Source organism: Arvicola amphibius, chromosome 10 (assembly GCF_903992535.2).
Source record: "Arvicola amphibius chromosome 10, mArvAmp1.2, whole genome shotgun sequence".
NCBI lineage: Eukaryota > Metazoa > Chordata > Mammalia > Rodentia > Cricetidae > Arvicola > Arvicola amphibius.
The window spans coordinates 73,024,753-73,048,065 of NC_052056.1; the positions used below are offsets into that span (position 1 = coordinate 73,024,753).

Below are 23,313 nucleotides of genomic sequence, written 5' to 3' on the forward strand. Positions count from 1 at the left end.
TTACTGCATCGGGACTGCTACCAAGAATTAGGTGGCTTTTTTATTCATGTCTTTAAGTTGAAAAGTGGAAGAATAAGGAGCTATCCCTTATACAGAAATCATGTGGCTAATTTTCAGTCAGCCTGTGTTTGGGTTCAGTTTTGGAACTACAGAAGAGCCTGTATTTCAAGAATTTTTGATGAACGTCTCATTCAAAATAAAACAAAAACCCTGCCTTTAAAATACAGATGTGTGCTGGAGAACTGGATTAGAGGTTAAGAGCATGTGCTGCTCTTGCAGAGGTCTGGAGTTCAGTTCCTAGCACCCACACTGCGCTGCTTACAACCGTCTGAGACTCCAGTTCCAGGAGATCTGACACCTCTTGGTTCTAAGGACACCCTTTTCATGTTCACATAATTCATATATGTATACACATCAATTAAAAAATAAAACTTTAAAATATGTAATTGAGGCTGCCTAGATAGCTCAGTGGGTGTAGGCACCTGCCACCAAGTCTAATGACCCAGTCCAGTCACTTGGACCCACATGGGGGAAGGAGAGAAGCAACTCCTGTAAGTTGTTCTCTGACCTTCACACATGCACTGTGACACACATGTGCTGTGACGTACATGCACCGTGATACATATGGACATTCCTACACACAAAACAGGTTATTTTAGTGTAACCATTTGTGCTAACATTTGATAGTTCCAGCCTTGCTGCCTCCCGAAAGGAGACTGGTGCCGCCTTGTCTAGTGTATAACCTCACGAGGCTCGCTCTCACCTCTTTTTGTGTTTTAAGGCCTTCACAGTGGTGACTGTCTTCAATTCCATGACTTTTGCTTTAAAAGTCACACCATTCTCTGTGAAGTCTCTCTCTGAAGCATCAGTTGCTGTTGACAGATTTAAGGTAAGTGGTTCCTGTCCCTTTTCTGTATCAGGAACTATCCTCAGCACAGCTCACTGCATCCTGTATTCCAAGAGACCGCGTAGGCCAGCTGCATTTGACCTTGGTTTGCCCTAGGAGCTGGTAGAGACAACTGAATTAAGGGATGATAGTAATGCCTTTTAAAATGAATGCATTTTTATCTCTCCTGATTGGCCTGGTTCTAGGCGGTGCTCCCTTTTCCAGAGGGAACTCTTCTGCCAGGCCCAACATGGACATATATTGTCATTTACTCAGCCTTTAAGTGGCTTAACCATAGACCAGCACAGCCAGGTGGCTGTCGGATTCCCCCACCCCCTTCCTCATTCCTGCTGCCACTTCGATTGGTCGCTATGCTGAGTCCTTTTGATATTTCTTTTTCCTACCCAGTGATTGCCACTACATGAGGCAGGGAATGCAGTGACATGGAAATAGTCATAAAGCTAGATCATGTTGAGAAGTACAGTTAAGTAAGTATCAGCTCTCTTCCTTGCGTGGTTAGTTGACCAGACTTTTTGTGTTCTTTGTACCTTCCAAATAATGCAACTGCGTAACACAAGACAGAGCTGCTGGGAGGGCGGAGGGAAGTAGGCATTGATTTGAAAGTGGTTAACACTTACTACTAAACAAGGAGAAGCACTGTGTGAGCTAGAATTTACCGACAGGCCTCACTCCCGATGATCTATCGCCCTTGGCCAGCGAGGTGAATTTAGGAGCAACTCTGGTGATGTGGAGAGTGAAGTCCAAGGATTGAAGGATGAAAGAGGCTGGGGAGGGACGGGTGTCCCTGTAGAGGGTGGAAGGATGACGTCACTACCTTAAGAGGCTGGGGAGGGACGGGGTGTCCCGGTGAAGGTGGAGAGCAGTTGTTGGAATTATCTCCATTGTTGCCTTCTACAGTTAACCAGGTGACTTGCATGAGAAAACCGTTCCTCCTGAGTGTACCCCTGTCTTGTATTCCTCTCCCCTCCTGGCTGCTCAAACCGGAGCTGAAGTCACATTAGGTCAGTTTAGTGTCAGTCAGAGCTTTGATCCTCTGAAGCCACAGTATCCAGTCATGGAAGAAAGCGAATATTCTGACCAAAGGTCCCTGTTGCTTCTGTATCCTTGGTAGTGGATGGGTTTTGTCAAGTTTTGGATAAAAAAATAAAAACAAAAAGTAGTTTCGTGACCCCCTAGTTTTTGAAGTTTTTCCTCTTAAGTGAAAGCATGTATTGCCGGTGGCACAGGCATATTTACACTGGAAAAGGAGTTTTTGTGTGGCTGAAATCCGAGTGTAACAGTGTGTGGTATGGTATCTGGCAGCTTCGTGAGCACTCCCGCTCCTCCACACTGACACCCGAGTTTCCTGATGAGTGAAAGTGAGCAGCTTTCCCCTTGGTTTGTAGAGGGCCTTGTTTTGGGACAGGCTGGCTGCTCGCTCACAGTTCTGCTGCCTCAGCTTCCCAGCTGCCTCAGGGACCAGTGGACGTCCCACTGAGGGGCTCAGAAGTGGTGACAGTGGTCTGCATCCTCATGGAAAGTGGCGCTGGCAGTGTCTGTGTCTGAGACTGCTGTCCTGGCAGGTATACATCTCAGCTGAGTGTCTGACTCAGCGTGTCAGCGCTGTGGGAAGCAGGTGGAAGGACCGGGAAAGCTGTGTACGCTAACAGGCACCAGCATTTCTCCTAATCGTTAGTGAGGCGTCTTCATCCTTCTAATGACATGTTAGGGAAGGAAACGGAGGACATTTATCCACATGTGGGTTTGTTCTTTGAAGGTGTCAGGATAGTTGATGTCATCCCCAGCCCGTGTTTAGAAGGCTCTGGATATGCGAATTCCATAGCTCTTCACAGGTGGGCTGTCCTCTAAGCTCTAGCTACAGTGAAGGTTCTCTGGGCAATGTGGGAATTTGGCAGTTGGGATAGTTAGGACACATGGAGGTTTACAGGGTGAGAGACTGCGATCCCAGCCGTGGCGGCAGGAGGGTCAGGGACTAGGGTCATCCTCAGGTGCTTAGGGAGCTTGAGCCAGCTGCAGCTACATGAGACCCTTCCTTTTTCCCTTTAAGATGTATTTATTTTTAATTATTTCTTTTATTTTTGAAATTATAGTTAATTTCCCCATTCCTTCCCTTCCTCCAAACCCTCACATATATCTTTTGTTGCTCTCTTTCAAATTTATGGCCTGTTATTTTCAGTGTTGTCATATATGTCATATACATATATGTCTGTCTGTATGTGTATGCATATATATGTATATATATATATATATATATATATTCCTAAATATATAAATAAATACAACCTGCTCAGTCTGTATAATGTTACTTATGTGTGTTTTCAGAGCTGGCCATTTGGTATTGGATAACCAGTTAGTGTGCTCTTTCCTGAGAAGGACTATGTCTCGACTCTTTAGAATTCCTTAGCTACCTATAGTTCTTTGTGTAGGGGTGAGGCCTTGTGGTCTCCCCACCCCCGTCTGTGTTATCATGTCTGTTGCTGTCCTTGTTCAGTTCAGTGAGACCCTTGCTTAACCCTTCTTGAAAGCAGATTCTGGGATCCAGGAGAAAGGGAAAATGACACACTCCATTACATACATAGTGCTTGCGAACTTTAAGTTGGGGTATTTAGTGATTAAGCAGAGTCCTCATCCTGCAAGCCATCTTTCTCTAAAGATTTTATAGTGTTTTAAGTTAAATTTTAAAAAACAACATTCTGAAAATCCCTCTGTGATGGTGCGCTGTAAAAATTCCTGGTTTAAGAGGGGTCTGAGTATAACCAGAATCAGAATCTCAGCTCTAACTTCGGCCGTGCTTCCTTGTCTGATGTTCCATTTCCTCCCTCTGAAATAACTCAGTAGGAGCGGCGAGAAGACTCTTAAACTCCTCCCATGAAGCCGTTCTCAGGGAGGTACCTTCTCTTCCATGCAGGCTCTCAGCTTAGGTTCTCAGCAATTAGGCTGGTGCCCGTCTCAGTTCAGCCTCTCTCAATAGGTGCCAGGCCATGGATGAGGGCAGTGGGCAGGCATTTGCGCTGCAGAAGTGGTCTGGAAGGGCAATGCATGGTGACGGTCTGTGTACAGGGTCAGAAACCCCTTGGGTTTCCCAGCCATTACTCAGGAACCTACAAGTGATCATCCGAGGGACTCCACATCCCCATCCGTTATTAAGCGTCCTTTGGTCCACATTAGGCCAGCAGAAGAAGCAGGGGTACCTTAGTGTGTAACTTCGCCTAGGGGGTTAGGTCAGTGGACGAAGCCCTGAGACCCCGTGTCAGTCCTGAGGTGAGGCCACACTAATGAGCTACCTTTTGCTCTTCAGCTTCCTTCCACTGTATAGCCTGATGTGTTTTGCTACGTGAGTGTACGCCATAAGCTTGTCTCCCTGGTCTTGATCCAGTGACTCACCTTTGCACCTCTCTCACAACTCCTATCAGAGTTTGTTTCTAATGGAAGAGGTTCACATGATAACGGACAAACCGGCCAGTCCTCACATCAAGATAGAGATGAAAAATGCCACCTTGGCATGGGACTCCTCCCACTCCAGTATTCAGAACTCGCCCAAGCTGACCCCCAAAATGAAAAAAGACAAGAGGGCTACCAGGGGCAAGAAAGAGAAGTCGAGGCAGCTGCAGCACACTGAGCACCAGGCGGTGCTGGCAGAGCAGAAAGGACACCTCCTTCTGGATAGTGATGAGCGGCCCAGTCCGGAAGAAGAAGAAGGCAAGCAAATCCATGCAGGGAGCCCGCGCCTGCAGAGGACGCTCTACAGCATCGACCTGGAAGTTGAAGAGGTGAGAGCCATGCTTGTATCTCCCCACTGTCTCCTGCGTCACCCCACTCTGCAGGACCCTCCCTGATTGTACCCCGTTCCACTGTCTCCTGCATCACCCCACTCTGCAGGACCCTCCCTGCTTGTAACCCACTCCCACTGTCTCCTGTGTCACCCCACTCTGCAGGACCCTCCCTGCTTGTAACCTGCTCCCACTGTCTCCTGCGTCACCCCACTCTGCAGGACCCTCCCTGCTTGTACCCCGCTCCCACTGTCTCCTGCATTCCCCCACTCTGCAGGACCTTCCCTTTATGCAGAGTACTCGGGCTGTGAGTGGTTTTGCATCAAGAGTAGATAATGAGCAACAGGATTAATAACTGATGAGCTCCTGAGATGCTCGTTTTACTAATGCAGAGATGAAGCCTCACATGGCTCTTCCAAGCCCCTGCTCTGTGCTATCTTCTGGCTGCTCTATGTAAGCTGTTCTCATTACAGCCAGTGCTGTAACTGTGTGGGATCCTTATTACCACCAGGTTGTACATCACAGAGAGCTTGGCATAAAAAGGGTATTCTCAGTGCTGCCTTTTTTCTTTTTATAATTTTACATGTCCATCTGTAGGTGTGTATACATAAATGAAGGAGCCATTGGAGGCCAGAAGACGGTGAAGGTTCCCTGTAGCTGGGGTTACAAGAGGTCGTGAGCCAAGTGATGTGGGTGCTGGGGACTGAACTCAGGTCCTCAGGAAAGCTGCATGTGCTCCTAACCACTGAGCCACATCTCTAGCCCCCTCAGTGTTGCTCTTAACAACGATATTGTGATTGGTTTTTAAATATAAGTGAAAGATGATTTGGGTATCTACCATAGCTTGCTCAGCTAATACAGCCCTGGACTCTAAAAGCATGGCTGGAACAGAGATTTCAGGTTGAGGGCTTAATTAAGATTTAGACTATGGTTGCATCTAGGGGCCCTAGATGGACATTCATTCAGTAGCTTTTTTTGTTTGTTTGTTTGGTTGGTTGGTTTTGTTGTTGTTTTTCAAGACAGGGTTTCTCTGTGTAGCTTTGGAGCCTGTCCTGGAACTCACTCTGTAGACCAGGCTGGACTCGAACTCTCTGAGATCCGCCTGCCTCAGCCTCTTGAGTGCTGGGATTAAAGGCGTGCGCCACCTGCGCCCGGTGCCAACTTTACACCAAGTACTGTTAGAGGGTTGAGAGTCCAGCAGCAAAACCTACGCAGTCGCAGCTCCTCTTTGGCATCTGCATTCTAGTGGACAGACACAAAGAAGCAAGTGGAACGTTCTGTGTCAGGCTGTGATGAGGATTATGCAAAGGACAAAGGAGCTGGGACAGTGACTCTTGTGCTCGCATTTCCAATTGTTTTCTAAGGAGAGGCTCTGTCTGAAGAATGTTTTAGCCAGGCCGGGTGATACACGTCAGTAGTCCCAGCTCCTGACACTGAGGTGGAATCACTATGAGTTTGAGGCCAGCCTGATACATTGTGACACCCTGTCTAAAAAGGTGATGGGGTGGGCATGACAGAAGTGTAGAGGCTGCCATGGGGAGTGTGCTGGTTGCTGAAGCACAGGGAGTGTGGAAGATGACAGCAGGTCCTGAAGATGAAGAGCGGTGGGGCTGAGTCTCCCATGACACTCTGGCTTCATCTGCGGAGGAGGAAGGGTGGTGGAGCATTTGCAAAGGACTTACACAAGACCTGCTGGGTTCAGAAGAATGTGAAAGAGACAAGGGAGGAAATGGGGAGAGGCCTAAGGGCTGCTCCTCTAGTGCAGGAGACGGGCGAGAGTCTGTAGGCAAAGGTGATGGAGACAGAGGTGGTAAGAAATGCTCATTTCCTGTGCTGGAAGGAGGCTCTGAAGCAGGGTACAGCAGCATCGGGGGAGACGAGTGGTGCCTTGGGCAGACCCAAAGGGACTCTAAGGAGACAGCAGAAAGCTTTCTGCTCTTAGCAAGACAGTCCTTGATGGTCACCTGAAACCATCAGTGCAGTCCATCACTTGCAGCTCATTGTCGGTTTCCATTTCACTCCTAGCAGAAAGCGTCTTATCTGATAACTGTTCCTGATTGTCGGGGCAGTCCCACTGTATCACTCACTGGTCAGCTCTTTTAAGTAATGACTTCTCATATTCAACTGAAATTTACTCTTCTGTTCTGTAACGTAATACTTGATTCAGTGACTAACTAACCTTCCTCTGGTGCTCAGAGCCCAGTGAGGGAGACAGAGACACAGAGGTGCTCTGGAACATTGGGACACACAATTAGCAGATGTGGGTAGAGTTGGAATTCTAGTCACATACTGCCCTACCCTGCCTCCCACTCCTGGGGCCTTGATCACCATCACACAGGACTATCAAACAAGTAGCTCTCTTTAAAAGTCAGCTGTTGAGCATGCAATGGTGGTGCCTTTAATCCCAGCACTATGGAGGCAGAAGCAGGTGGATCTTTCTGAGTTTGAGGCCAGCCTGGTCTACAGAGTGAATTCCAGGACAGCCAGGGCTATAGAGATACTTCAGTGGTTAAGAGCACTGGCTGGTCTTCCAGAGGACCTGGTTCAATGCCCAGCAAAGCCAGGTGGCTCACAACTGAGTGTAATTCCAGTTCCAGGGAATCTGACATCCTCTCCTGGTCTCTGCACACAAGTGGTATAAAGACATACATGAAGGCAAAATGCACATACATATAAGATAAAAATAAAAAGACATTTAAAAGTCAATGGTCTTTGAAAACTTAGAACATTACTGATTGGGGACTTATTATCTTACCTTCTTAGACAGTTAGCTCTCTATACCTATTGGTTGCAAATCTGTACATCCAAACCAACCACAGTTAGAAATATTTGGGAAACAGCTGTATGAGCACAACAATTCTTTTTCTTGTTCTTAAACAATTTATGGCAACTGTTCCCATTGTATTATATATGTTATATGTAACCTGGGGGTGATTTAAAGTTGCTAGGAGAGTGTGTGCAAGCCATATGCCTATAGACACACATGTGGCATATAGACACACGTGGCATATAGACACACACGTGGCATATAAACACGCACGTGGCATGTAGACACGCACATTGTATATAGACACACGTGGCATATAGACACACAGACCTTGGGCATCTCCAGGCTGGGGTCTTGTCATTGGTTGTCTGAGGACACTAAAGGATGTCTACTTAGAAACTCACAGACTTTGTGTTCTACTTTTCTGGGGTATTGATCGTGTAGATATTCCTCATGTTTTGAAAAATATTTTACAGAAAAACTTGATGTATAAAAATATATTTTGAGCCAGGTATGGTGGTGTATGCCTGTAGCTCTAGCGCTCAGGAGGCAGAGGCAGGCGGATCTTTGTGAGTTTGAGGCCAGCCTGGTCTACAGAGCGAGTTCTAGGGCAGCCAGGACTATATAGAGAGACCCTGCCTTGAAAAAAACAAAACAACAAACAAAATAGTAAAACAATGGATAAAAATTATATTTTAATGGGATATAATACATGTAGTTCTTACTGAAAATAAATTCTGGAGAAAGATTACAATAAAACAATTTTAAAGTGTCCTGCCTTGGGAAAACAAAAATAAAAAAATAAAAATAAAAAACCCAAAACTTTGGCTAAACGTAGGCACGAGGCTGGCTTTCTCAAAGTGCCTGTGGTGTACCATGATGTGTATAGAATTAACCTTCCCTGGAAGTTCATAGGAGGAGTGGCTGGTAGTTTGATGTCCTTCTTTTCTCTGTGTGCTTTGTCCAGGGCAAGCTGGTTGGAATCTGCGGCAGCGTGGGAAGTGGAAAAACATCTCTCATTTCAGCTATCTTAGGCCAGGTAAGATTTTTCTTATTTCCCTCGTCTTGCCTGCTTCTTTCTCAGGCTCTGCTTAGCAGATGTCTAAGAAAACAACTCAACTATTGAAGAGTCAGTAGAGGTGGGAACAAAGGGACAGTGGTCTATGCCATGCCTCTTAATTGATCAGCTTTTATCAGCCTTGTGTCTGCAAGGGGTACAATAAATACCCGATGGGTGGCAAATAGATGCTCCACTGGCATCATTTGTTCCTGGTGCCTTTTCTTAGTCAGGAAGTAGCAGAGAGAGAGATGACCACACACTGCCCGCCGCAGCAGAGTGATTAAGGGAGCCGCCACAGTTGGATTCAGAAGCACAGTCACTTGACCCTCAGCCTAAAGTCCACGGTGGTTATTCCTTCAGGGAGTTCATTTCCAGAGAGAGGCTCAGTCATCTGGATACACAAGCACATCAGGAGACATCGAGTGAAGAGTATAGGGGCCTCTCAGACACTTTCCGAACTGTGAGGGAGGGAGGAAGGGTGAGCGCAGATCTCTGAGTGCATGGAACCCAGTTATCAGAGAAAATCAGGTACCTGCATGCCTTTAAACGAGGATTAACCAGCTTACTTAGATGCAGATGAGGATAGGTGTGCGGTTTTTGCTACCTCCTGACAGGTGAGGCCTTCTGAAACTCACCTGTGTTAGGACAGTGAGACCTCTATATTGGGGACAGTTTTCTTGTCTTATTTGGTACCAGCCATCATGGTGTGCTGTGGTCCTCCTTGAGCACAGGACTGTGTTCTGCTTTATTATTTATACATTCCCGTCCTTGGCCTGGCTGTGGGTCTTCGTAAAAAGTAAAAGCCTGTTAGGTATTTTCTCATAATCAGCCGGATTTGAGGACCTGTGAGGACCTGTGATGACGCTGGGACTCATGGGAGTAGGACAGGTCATTTTCAAAGTGCTACTTAACGCTACAAACACTAGATGCTGGTGGTTAAGCTTAAACCAAGTGGGTTTTAGCTTTTGTGGATCAAACCCTGGCAGCCTGTCTGACATGGAGGATGGCAGTGCTGGTCATTCCCTCTCCCTGCCCTTTCTTTAGAGTGTAGCTCTTAGTGGACAGTGTTGCTACCAGCAGCCAGGAGAGGTAGACTTGTGAACACGTTTGTACATAGCAGATTGCTTGTCAGTCTGTAGACAGGTAAGCCTGCTTGCACACACTGCATGCGATGGTGTTCACCCGGACAGGCTTATTTGTCAAGCACTCCATGCACTGCTTAATGAGGCTTGCTTCACAGCTTTAGCATCCTCAGCTCAGAACAGAAGTCTGCTGTTGGTGTCAAAGGAACCCTGGCAAAACTGCTGGATCAGTTCATATCAGGCTGTGATGGAAAACACATCAAAGCCATGGCTCGTCGTGTAGCCTCTTCGTGTTGGGAGGAAGATTCCTAATCATTATTTGAATGCTGTTCACATCGATTGCTATCTAACCTCGAATTCTCTTTCCTCTCTGTTCCTCACTTCACAGAAAGAGCTGGTCTAGGCAACATCTTGAATGAGTCAGGTAGATAAGTTGGCCACCTTCCCCTTCAGGTGGCTCTAGCTGTAAATGTTTATGGCAACCTCCACAGAGAACTTCAAAAAAGGGCCTTCTTGCTTGTTTTATTAGTCAGGGTTCTCTAGAGGAACTGAACTGATAGAATGGATATATATGTATATATATTAATAATATATATGTATGTATTTATTAGAATGACTTACAGGCTGTGTTCCTTCTGGCTAGTCCAACAGTGGCTGTCTCCCAGTGGAAGTGTCAGAATCCATTACTTGTTCATTCCACCAGGCTGGATGTCTCAGTGGTCTTCAGTCTACATTTGAATCCTGAAACAGGTTTTAATACCAGCAAAGTAATGCCTCAGCAGTAGGATAAATGAACTTGCCAACAGTGAGGGCAAGCAGGCAAAAAGTAAAAGCTTCCTTGTTCCATGTCCTTTTCCATGTGCTACCACCAGAAGTTGGAAGCCAGATCTAGGGTGGGTCTCCAGCCCTCAGATGATTCAGATTTAGAGTTTCTCCACATCAAATGATCCAGTCAAGAATCCCTCCTAGATGCTTGGGTTTTGGTTGCTTCCAATGTAGTCAAGCTGAAAAACAAGATTACCCATCGTAAGTCCACCCCTTGTCAACTTGACACAGTCACACCTCCTTATGTCACGCTTACTTTCCACAGAAAACACAACGACTTGGTCATATTTTAAACTGTTTATTTTAAACTAGGTGGCAATATCCTTTGAGGAATGCTTGGTCTTTTGGTGTCTCGGAGCATAGTGTAGTAACTGCCGATACTATTTCAGTCCAGGTTACATTACATGGTGAAGCAATAAAACACAAGTACCATTTAATGTAGATATATACATGCACTAGCACATTCTTAACACCTGAAAGTCTTACTGTTTCCTTTCTCCCAGTGTATGGTTTGCCCTGTAAAAGGTCATAGGTCCTTCTGGGGAAGGATGGGGGAAAGTTTAACAGTAAAACTCTTAGATATTTTATCAGGGTTCTTCCTTAAGGGAGCTTGAGGACCAATCAAGGACCTGGCTGTTCTTCATTCTCAGGCTTCTGGGTTTGCAAACAGGCTCAAATCTGGAAATTGGTTTGTAGACTAAGATTACGATTCCCTATTGCTATGATCAAATGTGGGCTTAATTTGTTTGGGAATTTTCTGCTTATACAGATCAAACAAAAACATGATAAACTTTTTTTTTTATCTATTTCTTTCGTGGAGACTAAGAATCCACAAGAATCGTGCCACCATAAAAAATCACTTAGCCTGTGCTGCCTGTCATAGGTCAGGCTATTTCTTATGCCCATCACTTTGCTTGGGCTGCCAGTATAAGAACTACAATCACCTTACCTCTGGCGATTCAGTGTTGCCAGGTGGCTTGCTCCCCCCCCCCCCCATTACTCCTGGGCCCAATAATCCCACTGCGTTCATTTCATCCAGTGAACTGCAGCCTCTGAAATCCTAAGGTTGCCACAAGGAAAACAGTGACGACAAAGTTCTTCAAGTGCGCAGCTGCTCCTATAAGCAAGGGTGCAGTGAGCCCACTGAATTAGACCGCTCCCTGGGGACCAAACTGCCAAGGCTTGGGGGCGGGGATGACAGAAGAGCAAAATGCCAGAAAAGCAGATTTTATATACAGCAGGGTGGGCATCTTTTTTGCTGATACAGGCTGTTCTGATTTACACAACCAGGAGCTAGATAACCTTGTCTGAGTTATGTTGACCTTGGAGGACAGATTAAGAAAGGTTCCTGATGGTTTAAGGGAAGTTCACTGTTTATCTAGTAACAATTTTTCTGTTTACCTGGCCAGATTTGGACAGAGTCACCTGTCACCAGCACTGCCATGGCAGGAGTGGGGGACCTTTGGTCTTAAACCCCCCACATTTTGTATCTTGTAGCATTAGTGCTGGGCATGTCTTCTGAGCCTTCTCATTGTGAAGGATTAAGATTTTACACAGTGGAAAATTCTAGCATTGCAATTTCCCGAGCCTTCACATCCTCCATCAACAGTAAGTGAAGGGATATCGGGCATCTCTAGCTCCTGTTCAGCAGGCCATCTTCTGACAAATGCTCAGGCACCCAAGTGAATGAACTTTTGGCGCCCTTTTTAAACTTTCTGTTAAACCAAGAATCTCCCTCAATCCGTCCATATTGAAAAATGCAACCTGATCCAGTTTTATGTTCCTTCTCCACCATTATCCCACACATTTCCCCCGGACTTGTGCTGAATGAAACAACAAATACATTAAACTCTTTGGTAGTGTAGTGTTCCTCCTCACGGACCACACTTCCCTGACATCTCCTTCAGGGAAGGTCACTGGGCACTCTGCAGATAATGTAGGATTAATTCTCAAGGCAGAGATGGGAAGGACGATAAAGCAGGTTGAGGTGGGGACGCATCCTCCGCTGAAGGTGGAGATACTGCTTCTTCAGATGAGACATGTCCTTCTGAACAGTGTTCGAAGTCCCCAGCCTCGTTAGGGTCCCTCCCACATCTCCAAGTTACGGGATCCCATTCCTCACCAGTCAGTGCCCTTTAACCATGGATAGCCTCCAAGGCTGAGACTTGGATTTTTGTTGTAATTCAGCCACTCTTATAATAAGGGTTGTGATTTGGTTTTCCACAACTCTGTGGCTTCCTGTTCTCTTCCAGGGCACACTACAAACCTTTAGACTGTTTATTCACATCTGGAACCAGTCAGTTCTTTCAGGGTTCATTCTTTTCCTTTGTACTGCTTCCTGCAGTGCTAGAAGTTGGTTAATTTTATCATTCAGGTTATTCTTTTCCTTTGTCAGTTTACCCAGAGATGCTAGAAGCAACCAACCACCATCATTTCCTGAGCTGTTCTACAAATTTTAAAAGCTTTATATGTTGAGTCACTAAATTCCTTCTTTCTCACAGTAGGTGAACCAGGGTAATCAAACTTACCTCGATAACTTTGTCAGGTAGTTCACACCATAGGTCTTTAGTGCTTTTTTGCTTCTAGGAGAGGCTTCAGTAACTGTAGGTATTGGCGAATTGCAAAACCAACACTCTATGTACTTAAAAAAATTCATCCTTACAGTGTTTTTTTTTTTTTTCTAGAATCATTTATGGTACCACAGTCTGTACTAGTTTTGGTTCTCTAGGAAGAACAGATAGAATAAATGTATATACAATAAAGAATAAACAAGTATGTACAACAGAAAACCAGGTACCATTTGGTGATTGATTTATTCATTAACATAGTGACATGCACGCACACATACATGCGCGCACACACACACACACACACACACACACACACACACACGTTTTTTCAGAGTAGCTTACAGACTGAGATTTTACTAGTTCAACGATGATTGTCCCCAACAGAAAAGCCAGGAATCTGGTAGTTATTCAGTCCAGGAGGCTGGATTCAGCTCGTTTTCTCTGTTTTAGGATCTCAGAGAAATAGGTCCTAATATCAGTGAAGTAGTGCCTCAGGAGTGGGCAAGCAGCCAAAAAGTCAAAGCTGCTTTCTTCCATGTCCTTCTTTCATGTGGGCTGTCCAGCCTGTGTGCCCAGCATGGGATGGGTTCCCCCACAGCAACTGCTCCAGTCAAGAAAATCCCTCTCAGGTGTGCCCAGGTGCTTGGGTTTTAGTTATTCCAGATGCAGTCAAGCTGACAACGAAGATTTCATAGTGAGATGAATTTACAGGTAGAGGGTGTGAAAGAGCCATGGGCTGCTGAGTGCAGGGTGTGTGTGCAGTCACGTGAGTTATGCTAGACTCCCATCTCATGTGAGTAAGGCTAACGTTTGCTTTGCTGCTGTAGCTTTCTTTAGAGCAATATGTGATCTGGAATTATGTCCAAAAAATCCTACAAGTGGTCCAAACCTTAGGCTGGTGTGAAGTGCTGTGTGTTAGCTTGGGCAGTGTTTTGACTTACACCGCTGGATGATGTCTGTCTCCCTAGATGACGCTTCTGGAGGGCAGCATTGCAGTCAGTGGGACCTTTGCTTATGTGGCCCAGCAGGCTTGGATCCTCAATGCCACTCTGAGAGACAACATTCTCTTTGGCAAGGAGTTTGATGAAGAAAGGTAAGACATGTTTGGTTTCTGTCATCTTTGCTTTGGCTGTGTGTGAGAGAAGGCAGCCCTCCTCAGCAGGCTCTTTTTGTAACCACATCCCTGATTGCTCTGTCACTTTGTGTCCTTCAGATACAACTCAGTGCTGAATAGCTGCTGCCTGCGGCCTGACTTGGCTATTCTCCCCAACAGCGATCTGACTGAGGTACAAGCCTTCTGCCCCTGACAGGCCACCGTAGCACAGTTAGTAGGAAGAACTTTGAGGACTTTGCATGGACGTGGCAGAATCCCTTCCTAGGAGAGTGTCTCCTAGGAAAGAGCCACACAGGGAATTGTGCTTTCATCAGCCGTTATGCCAGTAAGACTTTTTGTTGGTCAGCCTAAATACTAGTGACTATACATAAATACATGCCATGCAGATGTTAAGCATATCACATTTGGATTCCAAACAGTTTTGTTTTACTCTGTTTAAATATTTTTTAGCAGGCCATAGTGGTACATGCCTTTAATCTCAGAAGTTGGGAAGCAGAGGCAGGTAGAAGCCAGCCTGGTCTACATAGCAAGTTCCAAGGCTATATTATGAGACCCCATTGAGAGGTGGGGGTGGTGGAAAGAATTGAGTAAATATTTTTTAAACTACAAGTAAAGCAATTACATATTGAGCTTCTTTCTCATTTCATCTGCCTTCTACTAGGTAAGGAGAGCCTTAGAATAAATCTCTGTCCTCTGTCCTGAGCAGGCTCTTGTGTCTGGCTCTTTTGTTGAGCTGACTTCAGTTAAACCCTCAAACCAGAGGGATTTGTTAATAGTTTAATTAGCTTCTAAGCTCTCAGATCTTGGTCTCCAGATCAGGTCATCAGCATCACTTGGAAACTTGTTAGAAATGCACATTGGTAGGTTACAGTCCTGAGCAACCTATTTTAATAAACTACATACCAAGTTTGAGAATATCTGATTGATAGCATGTTTTGTTTTCCCTCTCTTCCCCATCCCTCCCCCCCCCCTCCGTCCCTCCGTTCCTCCCTCCCTCCTTCTCTCCTTTCCCACTCTCTCTTTCTTTCTGCTAAGAATAACATGTAAAAAACAAAAACCAACAGAAAACCCAAGTATTATTTGATGATTGAATTACTAATTTGTTCACATAGCAGCATTTGTCAGGTGTGTGTGTGCCAATGATATGTTCAGCAATTGCCTGGTATTGGGACTGTAAAGGAATAGGACTGTAGTTTGTATGCAGAAGAAGCTTATAGGTAAGGGGGTAAGAGAACCAGATAAGTTGGCACAAAGTAAAGAGAGCCCCCGTCTATGGGTATGAGTCAGAAGTTGTTGGAGGAGTTTCCCAGAAGAGGTGGTACCACAGTCAAGCAGGCATAGTGCAGAAAAAGGGATGATGTCATGTGGGTTCTTAGTGTCCATGTTGTCCTAAATCTCAGGGAATGGGAGGTTGTATGTAACTGTTTAGATTCTTTCAGGGGTCTTGAAGGGTTTTAGGCAGGGATGAAGAATGGTCCATTTTTTGTTTTAGAAAACTTTGTGTGGAAGAGAGTGATCTGGGCAGTGCCAAAGCCACGTGTAGGTCTGATTGGTACTTAGGTGGTTGTGGGACGAGATCCCTCCAGTCCCTAGGAAGATCACACTGGCACTTTATATAGGCAGAGTGTTCAAGAGTTAATTTGGGTAGGGGAGAGGAAAGATGACCATTCTGGATTTGAGAGGCTTCCCTTTGCTTTTGGATTCATAGATTGGAGAGCGAGGAGCCAACCTGAGTGGTGGACAGCGCCAGAGAATCAGCCTTGCTCGGGCCTTGTATAGTGACAGAAGCATCTACATCCTGGATGACCCCCTTAGTGCCTTAGATGCCCACGTAGGCAACCACATCTTCAACAGTGCTATCCGGAAGCACCTCAAGTCGAAGACAGTTCTGTTTGTTACACACCAGTTACAGGTATGGTGCATTCTCTTCTAGGCTGGTATAAAGAGGAGGGCTTGGGCCAGCTAGCTCTGAGACAACGAGAGATTCCTAGTGTTTTCATTTCCTTGCAAAAAGCCCGTGACCAATATACCAGTACTTGAGTTGGCTGTCTGAATCAGGAGTCCTTGGAACATACTGGTTCTGCATGTAGATCAGCAAGTAAAAGGGCTGAGAAGAGCAGCTAGACATAGAGTGTGGTTGGGAACGGGTTAGTCTGGTAGAAAGCATTGTGGTCGCATCTGTAGGGAAGACACCAAGCAACTTGCATTTCCCCTCCATCAGACTGTTGTTGTCTGAGTTGTCAGTTTAAATTTGGGGGCCCAGTGACCCTTGTTGCTTTAGAAAATCTGTGTACTTCTGCATGTAGTGAAAGGATTTAAATTAGTTATTTTATACGATACAGTTCACTGTCTATCCCTGACCTGGCTTTCGCTTTGTAGACCAGGCTGGCCCGTGCCACCGTCCACAGTCAGTTTGAATTTGAAATTTAATGGGAAGTTGTGCAGCTTCACCCTCAGAATACATAGGAAATACTATCTGGCCTGTGTCACAGGGTGCAGTGAACTAAAGCAGAGGTTGTCAGTCTTGAGACTGTTGACTTTTTGTGTGGTGGGAGTTGGGGGGTGGTCTGCTCTGTGTAGTCAGGTCTTGATCCACTCTATGCCAGTGGTATCTCTCCCCTTATTTTGACAATCTAAAATATCCTCGTGTTGCCAAGGGACAGCCAAGTCATCTCTGATTGAGACATACCAGATTAAGATAGGATATTTGAGTGTATTTGCATAAATATCAGCAATTCTGTGTTGTCCTTGCCATTGTCTCCAGTACCTTGTGGATTGTGATGAAGTGATCTTCATGAGAGAAGGCTGTATTACAGAAAGAGGTACCCACGAGGAGCTGATGAACTTGAACGGAGATTACGCTGCTATCTTTAATAACCTGCTGCTGGGGGAGACACCCCCGGTTGAGGTAAGGTTTTTTGGGTTTGTGTGTCTCATTTCTACTCAGGGCTACATGATGACAGCGAAGCGGAAAGAGCCCGTGGCGTCCCGTGACCAGACCTCTGTGCTCTGCTCACCTGCTCGTTCTCCTGTGGGAGAGCAGGATGAGGATGAGATTTAGAAAGACTGTGTGCTAATAAGTGGTCTCAACTTGGCTCCTTACACCACGATTAAAGCAGTGTGAGGCTCTCTCTGCATGTACAGGTGAGGTGTCAGGAAGGGAATTAAATGCTGTGTACATTTGGAAATGACCCATGATGTCTTGGACCTTGATTTGCATTTTATTAGAGATATATGGCCAATTATGTGTAAAAAGGAGACTGCATTTTTGTTTCCCAGTCACCTATACCCAAATACCACAGAAACCTATATTAATTACTACACTGTTTGGCCAGTGGCTCAGGCGTATTCCTAGCTAGCTCTTATATCTTAAATTAACCCATTTTTATTATTTTATATCTTACCATGAGGCTCATGGTTTGTTACCTCACATCTTCCTTCTTGGGCGACTACATGGTGTCTGCCTGAGTCTGCCTTCTTTCTCCTTGCATTCAGTTTAGTTTTCCCACCTAGCTATATTCTGCCCTGCTATCGGCCAAAGCAGCTTCTTTATTAACCAGTGGTAATAAAGCACATTTATAGCTTGCACAGGTGAATCCCACATCAAATATGGTTCTCTCTCCCTTAGAGAGTAAGTTGAGGCTCAGCTGGGTTGAGCAGCTTGCTGATGTGGATGGCTTGATCCCAGGTTCCTTTGTATCTGCACCTGCCCTCCTCCTGTGCAGCACCCAGAAACCAGCTTTCCATGCCTTCTCTCAGGCTCCAAGCTAGGACAAACACGGCATGTGTGGAGCAGTCTCAGAGGCCATGCTTCCCTCCTGACAGTGTCCCTGTCTCCTGGGGTCCTGAGGGTGACTGCACTGGGGTTTATTTAGGCTGCCATGTTGCTTGCCAGGTCATTCTGAGACTGACATGAAGTAACAGGGCATTGCCTAGGACCCTCTCTCGTGTCTTCCCTCAGTGTTCCACTTTTGTGATTTTATAGGCAGTGCAGCTAACCATCCATACCTGATTTGTTAGGTCGTTTGATAGACTTCCAGCTTTCCTGGGATTGCTAGGGACATCCATAGAGACACTTTGATTCAGGTGTAAGTTTTATGATCCGCATGATTTCTGGGAAGCTTTAGACTCACCCACCAAATTATTTCCATATCACTGTAGAATTGGAGGGGAAAATCAGAAGGAGAGAAACTAAAATAGGAAATTGTCCAAGGAACAAAAGCTAGACATTGAACAGCTAGAATGTTTAGCTGGGAAGTACGCTTTCCGAATGTCGTTTAAGAGGCCAGCAGGATGGTACAGTGGATAATGGCACTGGCTGTGTAAGCCTGGCCACCTGAGTTCAACTCCCAGAACCCAGGAAGTTGTTCTCTGACCTCCACATGTGCACCATGACACGTGCACCCTGACACACACATCATATTAACTACTTAAGGTTGCTGCATCCATTAATATGTATATGCGTCCCCAAGTAAGTGATCCACAGATGGAAATATTTCTTAAGCAGTGCCTTTACTCATGCAGTGCAGTAAATATGTTTAGAATTCTATCTTCTGTCCTAGATACAGCTCTATCTACATTTCCTATTTTTAAATTTTCACTGTAGTGCTGTGGGACAACGTTCTGTACCATCACTGGTATTTTAAATGAACGCTGGTGCTTGTTGACAGAAGTTTCTGTCCCGCCTGATCCCACAGCTGTTTAGTCCCAAAGAAACACACAGAGGTCTACATTAATTATAAACTGATTGGCCTGTTAGCTCAGGCTTCTTATTAACTCCTATAACTTATATTAGCCCATAATTCTTGTCTGTGTTAGCCATGTGGCTTGGTACTTTTTTCTGCGAGGTAGTCACATCTTGTTTCCTCTGTGTCTGGGTGATGATTGCAGACTGAAACTTCCCTCTTCCCAGAATTCTCATTCTCCTGCCTCTACTTCCTGCCTGGTCACCCCGCCTATGATTCCTGCCTGGCTACTGGCCAATCAGTGTTTATATAAAATGCAAGTGACAGTGTACAGACCATTATGTGTTTGGAAAGTCTAGTTGGTAAGCCTGCTGGGGATATGATAATATCATGTAAAATTGAATTTAGTGACCTGTATGGAGGAAAATTTCTAAAGATGTAGAAGGAACGTGGAGAGCATTGAATAGGGTTTTTTGTTGTTTGTTTGTTTTGCCTCACATTCAGTTTGTTGAATTCTTTTTTATTACCTTTGTGCCCTGTCCTGGGTAGTTCTGGCAGTAGGCACTGAGAAGTGGCTAACCCTGTGTGAGAACTCCTCCTTGCCTTGGAAGGCATGAGTTAGTTATCACAGGGCAGACCAGTGCTTTCATGCTTACAGTTAATTCTGACCAGGTACTGCAGTGTGCTTAGAGTACTGGGGAGTGTGAGCGTTATTGCAGAGGAACGTAAGTTGCCTTTAGAGGGCGTAATGTTTGACCCATCTGAATAGGGGCATCCATGTCTGAGATTGGAATGAGGTGGGGACCTAACTTGGACAAAGATACAGCAGTGGGAATTTGAACTACGGTTAAGGAATGGTGTGTAGTCAGGTGTAGCTGGAGAGTAGGAGCTATAGGTAGTGAAATGAGGGGGGAACTGACAGCCCCCGGCCAGAATGCAGAGATCCTGCAAAAGCAAGCAGGAGAGTTTGGGGTTATTCTGTGGTAGCTGAGGGAAATGGTGGCATCTCTGGATTTGAGTGAGTATGTGGCAGGTCAGAAAGAGGAAGTGACTCCAGTGCTACTTAATCACTGGGAGAAGTTGAAGAATAGTATTAATAATGATTTATATTAATATATCAATTATAGAAAATTAATATTATTAATACAATTATATTATTAATAATTATATAGTGACTGTATATTAATTATTATTGACTTAATAATCTTGTTTTGGAGGTTAGGTCTTGAATGGCTTAGAGAATAAATGTCAGTGGACTGACAGGGTAGGAACCTGGATCCCAAAAGATTGAAGGGATTGAGTTAGTACAAGAAATTAATGTAGATTATTGTAGGTGATTTTCTTAAGAATGTAGGTGTGCCAGACATGGCATCTGGCTTGTGATCCCACCACTCACGAGGCTGAATAGATCAGGGTTAATGTGAACTAGACACAGAAACCTGGCATCAAAAATAAATAAGAACTTGGCGTATCTTTTATTTATATTTCTAGTCAATGAATGGTTCTCTAGAATGTATCTTGTAGACATTCATCTGAATTAACATCTTATGACTGAGTTGTTTTTTTCAATGTTATTAGATTAATTCAAAAAAGGAAGCTAGTGGTTCACAGAAGAAATCACAAGACAAGGGCCCCAAACCAGGGTCCGTGAAGAAGGAGAAGGCAGTGAAGTCGGAGGAAGGTAAGGATGTTTGTGAGAGTTTTGTCATTTATCGGGAACAATGCTGTGTGGAGGTGGGTGTGCCCTGGGGTGTGCCCAAACAAGGGAAACCCGATAACCTTTGATCCTTTGACCTTTCTGCAGCAAAGGGTAGAATCAGCTTAGGTGATTATAGCTGACCCTGGTGCCTGCCTTTCTTCTTTGCTTCCTTCCAGTTGTCTCTGTACCTGAATGAAATCCCATTCAAAGCTGGGTGTCCAGTGTGCCTCGTGTCAGAGTCTGTGCTGGACTGGCAGGCTTGTCACCTGGTCCTGGTGCTGGACTGGCAGGCTTGTCACCTGGTCCTGGTGCTGGACTGGCAGGCTTGTCACCTGGTCCTGGTGCTGGACTGGCAGGCTTGTTACCTGGTCCTGGTGCTGTTTGCAGAGAGCAGCCAGAGAAGTTATAGGTGTCAGTTTTCCTATTCGGACTTCTTGGGAGTCTCAGAAGCTATTTGCTATAATGGAGGCATTGTCATGTTTGTGAATTTGAAGCGTGTGTCACCTTTGAAATCAGGACGAAATGCCATTGTTCAGTGATCTCTTTATTGAGGTCATTGACCCTTCTTACCTAATAACTAGAATTTTTAGGACAAAAGCCTGGGTTCTGGTAACACCAGTTAACGGCTCAGCCAAGTTCCAAGTATACCAAATAATGATGAGATTAAGAAAGGATGTTATTCAGCATGATTTCCTTGGGGAGAGATACTGAGTGAAGCCATGTTCACCTCAGATTAAACAGAGGGAGAGCTGGGACAAGCGGCATGCAGTCCTCATCAGTGGTTCTTGCCCATCCTTGTCCTGGGTCTTGAGGGTATCTGTCTGGTGTTTACAGATGGTCACTTCCATTCCATGTTGCAGCCCTGCTTGTATAGATAACTACCCTCCTGGGTGGAGAACTATCTTGTAAGGTTTTATCCTTCCTGGAATCCAGAAGTCTGGGGTCATTCAAAGATCACCAGTCTGACCAAGAATAATCTTAACAAAGAGGCTTTTTATTTAGATACTAGGCGGCCAGGGCTGCACCTGGGATGCAGGATTCCCAGGATGTAGCATCAAGTCCCAGAGAGTCAGGGGTTTATAAAGGCAAAGAAGCATGCGGTTGCATTCCATTTATGTGCAGGCATGCATCAGGCATGCATCCTGCAGTCAGAAGGTTACGTTATGTTTAAGTGCAGTCACAAGCCCTTAGCAAAAAATAAGTCTTGTGAGAGTCCTGGTTATTTTGATCAAGCAGCTTTGTTTACAGAGGCGGAAGCAATGGTTAACATCGTTACCATTTTCTCGTAAACAACAGTTCCATTAAAATTGTACAAACCAGCAGGGTGGGGTGGTGGCTCACGCCTTTAATCCCAGCACTCGGGAGGCAGAGGCAGGCGGATCTCTGTGAGTTCAAGACCAGCCTGGTCTACAAGAGCTAGTTCCAGGACAGGCTCTAAAGCTGCAGAGAAACCCTGTCTCGAAAAAGAAAACAAAAACAAAAACAAAAACAAAAATGTACAAGCCAGGATGGCCCTTAACATGCCTTAGCATTCCAGGAAGCATCCCACCTTAGCCCAGTGAGGCTTTTAGGTTAGAGGTAATTTTGTCTTACAGACTTCTTGAGCACAGTAATTTAAATTTGAAACATAATGTTAGCCATCAGTGAAAGTTTCGGAAAACAGCCTAATCCTGGTGCCTTCAGCCCGGGGAATGAAATGGGCTTTTTAAAATTACATTTAGTACGTGTTTCTATGTTTCATCAGCCCGTCCTCCAAACTACAACTGTCCTCAGTGTGGTTCTGACATGCAAGGAACTGTGTAGCCTCGTCTGTCCTGAAACTCACGCTGTACCCCAGGCTGGCCCCAGACTCAGATATCTGCCTGCCTCTGCCTCTGCCTCCCAAGTGCTAGGATTAAAGGTGTGTGCTCCTTACAGCCAGCCAGAGAGGAGGTAATTCTGATCTTTGAGGCTATAGGTTCTGTTATTCTGTTGTATACATTAATTGGAGGCAACAGCCATATTAAAGGGGAAATGCCCCAAAGGAGTGGAAGGAATAGAGTCCAGTTGGGGAAAACTAGGATTCACCAATTGAACAGTTCCAAACCCTAGGTTCTGAAAACCCCTGCCAATGTGCTCAGGCGATTATAGAGAGAAGTTGCTGGCTGTAACTTACCCAGTTACCTCATTATTTGGCTGTAGCTTGACTAGTTAACTTATGTCCAGTCCCGTCAGGTCTTCCTGGTGCCCACCAAAGTTGGTTTCCATAACTAAACTCTGATGGGTGGATTGTTTGGGCGGGGTTTAGCGCCTTACCAAATCCACAGCTTCCTACAGAGTTTTCCTGCCTTCTAAAGTCATGCTTTTTCCCTCTTTCCCAGGGCAGCTTGTGCAGGTGGAAGAGAAAGGGCAAGGCTCAGTACCTTGGTCAGTCTATGGTGTCTACATCCAGGCAGCAGGGGGCCCTTTGGCTTTCCTGGTCATCATGGTTCTTTTCATGCTGAATGTGGGCAGCACTGCCTTCAGCACTTGGTGGTTGAGCTACTGGATCAAGCAAGGAAGTGGGGTGAGATTACTCGCTACTGAGACTTCTGTGTCTGAAAATGTGGCCTTGTTTCCCCAGCCCCTGACTGTTCTTAGGACTATCCCATAGTTTCCACTAAAGAGAAACATTAGAAGCATCAGTAATCTGACTTTGTTTTGTGTGTCAGTTAAAAGACAGTTTGAAGGAGAGAAAGCAGTGAGCCGGGATGTGCACAGATGGGGGAAAGGATGCTTAATGTAGTCTCACAGAATAGAAAAAAGTCCCTGGCTGCCCCAGGGGCTGTCGAACTAGTCAGTAAGTAGGACTGCTA

General features: G+C 45.4%; 1 protein-coding gene across 5 annotated transcripts in view; it reads left to right on the forward strand.

Moving 5' to 3' along the window:
• Nucleotides 1-23,313, forward strand: part of Abcc5 (ATP binding cassette subfamily C member 5) — a 92,231-nt gene that overhangs the window by 33,612 nt on the left and 35,306 nt on the right. For all 5 annotated transcript variants that reach the window (XM_038344813.2, XM_038344815.2, XM_038344814.2 and 2 more), the window contains 9 exons: nucleotides 782-889; nucleotides 4,321-4,677; nucleotides 8,412-8,483; nucleotides 13,950-14,074; nucleotides 14,195-14,267; nucleotides 15,804-16,007; nucleotides 16,860-17,003; nucleotides 20,359-20,461; nucleotides 22,840-23,024. In XM_038344813.2, the coding sequence (XP_038200741.1) occupies nucleotides 782-889; nucleotides 4,321-4,677; nucleotides 8,412-8,483; nucleotides 13,950-14,074; nucleotides 14,195-14,267; nucleotides 15,804-16,007; nucleotides 16,860-17,003; nucleotides 20,359-20,461; nucleotides 22,840-23,024 (1,371 nt within the window). The remainder of the gene's footprint in view (nucleotides 1-781; nucleotides 890-4,320; nucleotides 4,678-8,411; nucleotides 8,484-13,949; nucleotides 14,075-14,194; nucleotides 14,268-15,803; nucleotides 16,008-16,859; nucleotides 17,004-20,358; nucleotides 20,462-22,839; nucleotides 23,025-23,313) is intronic.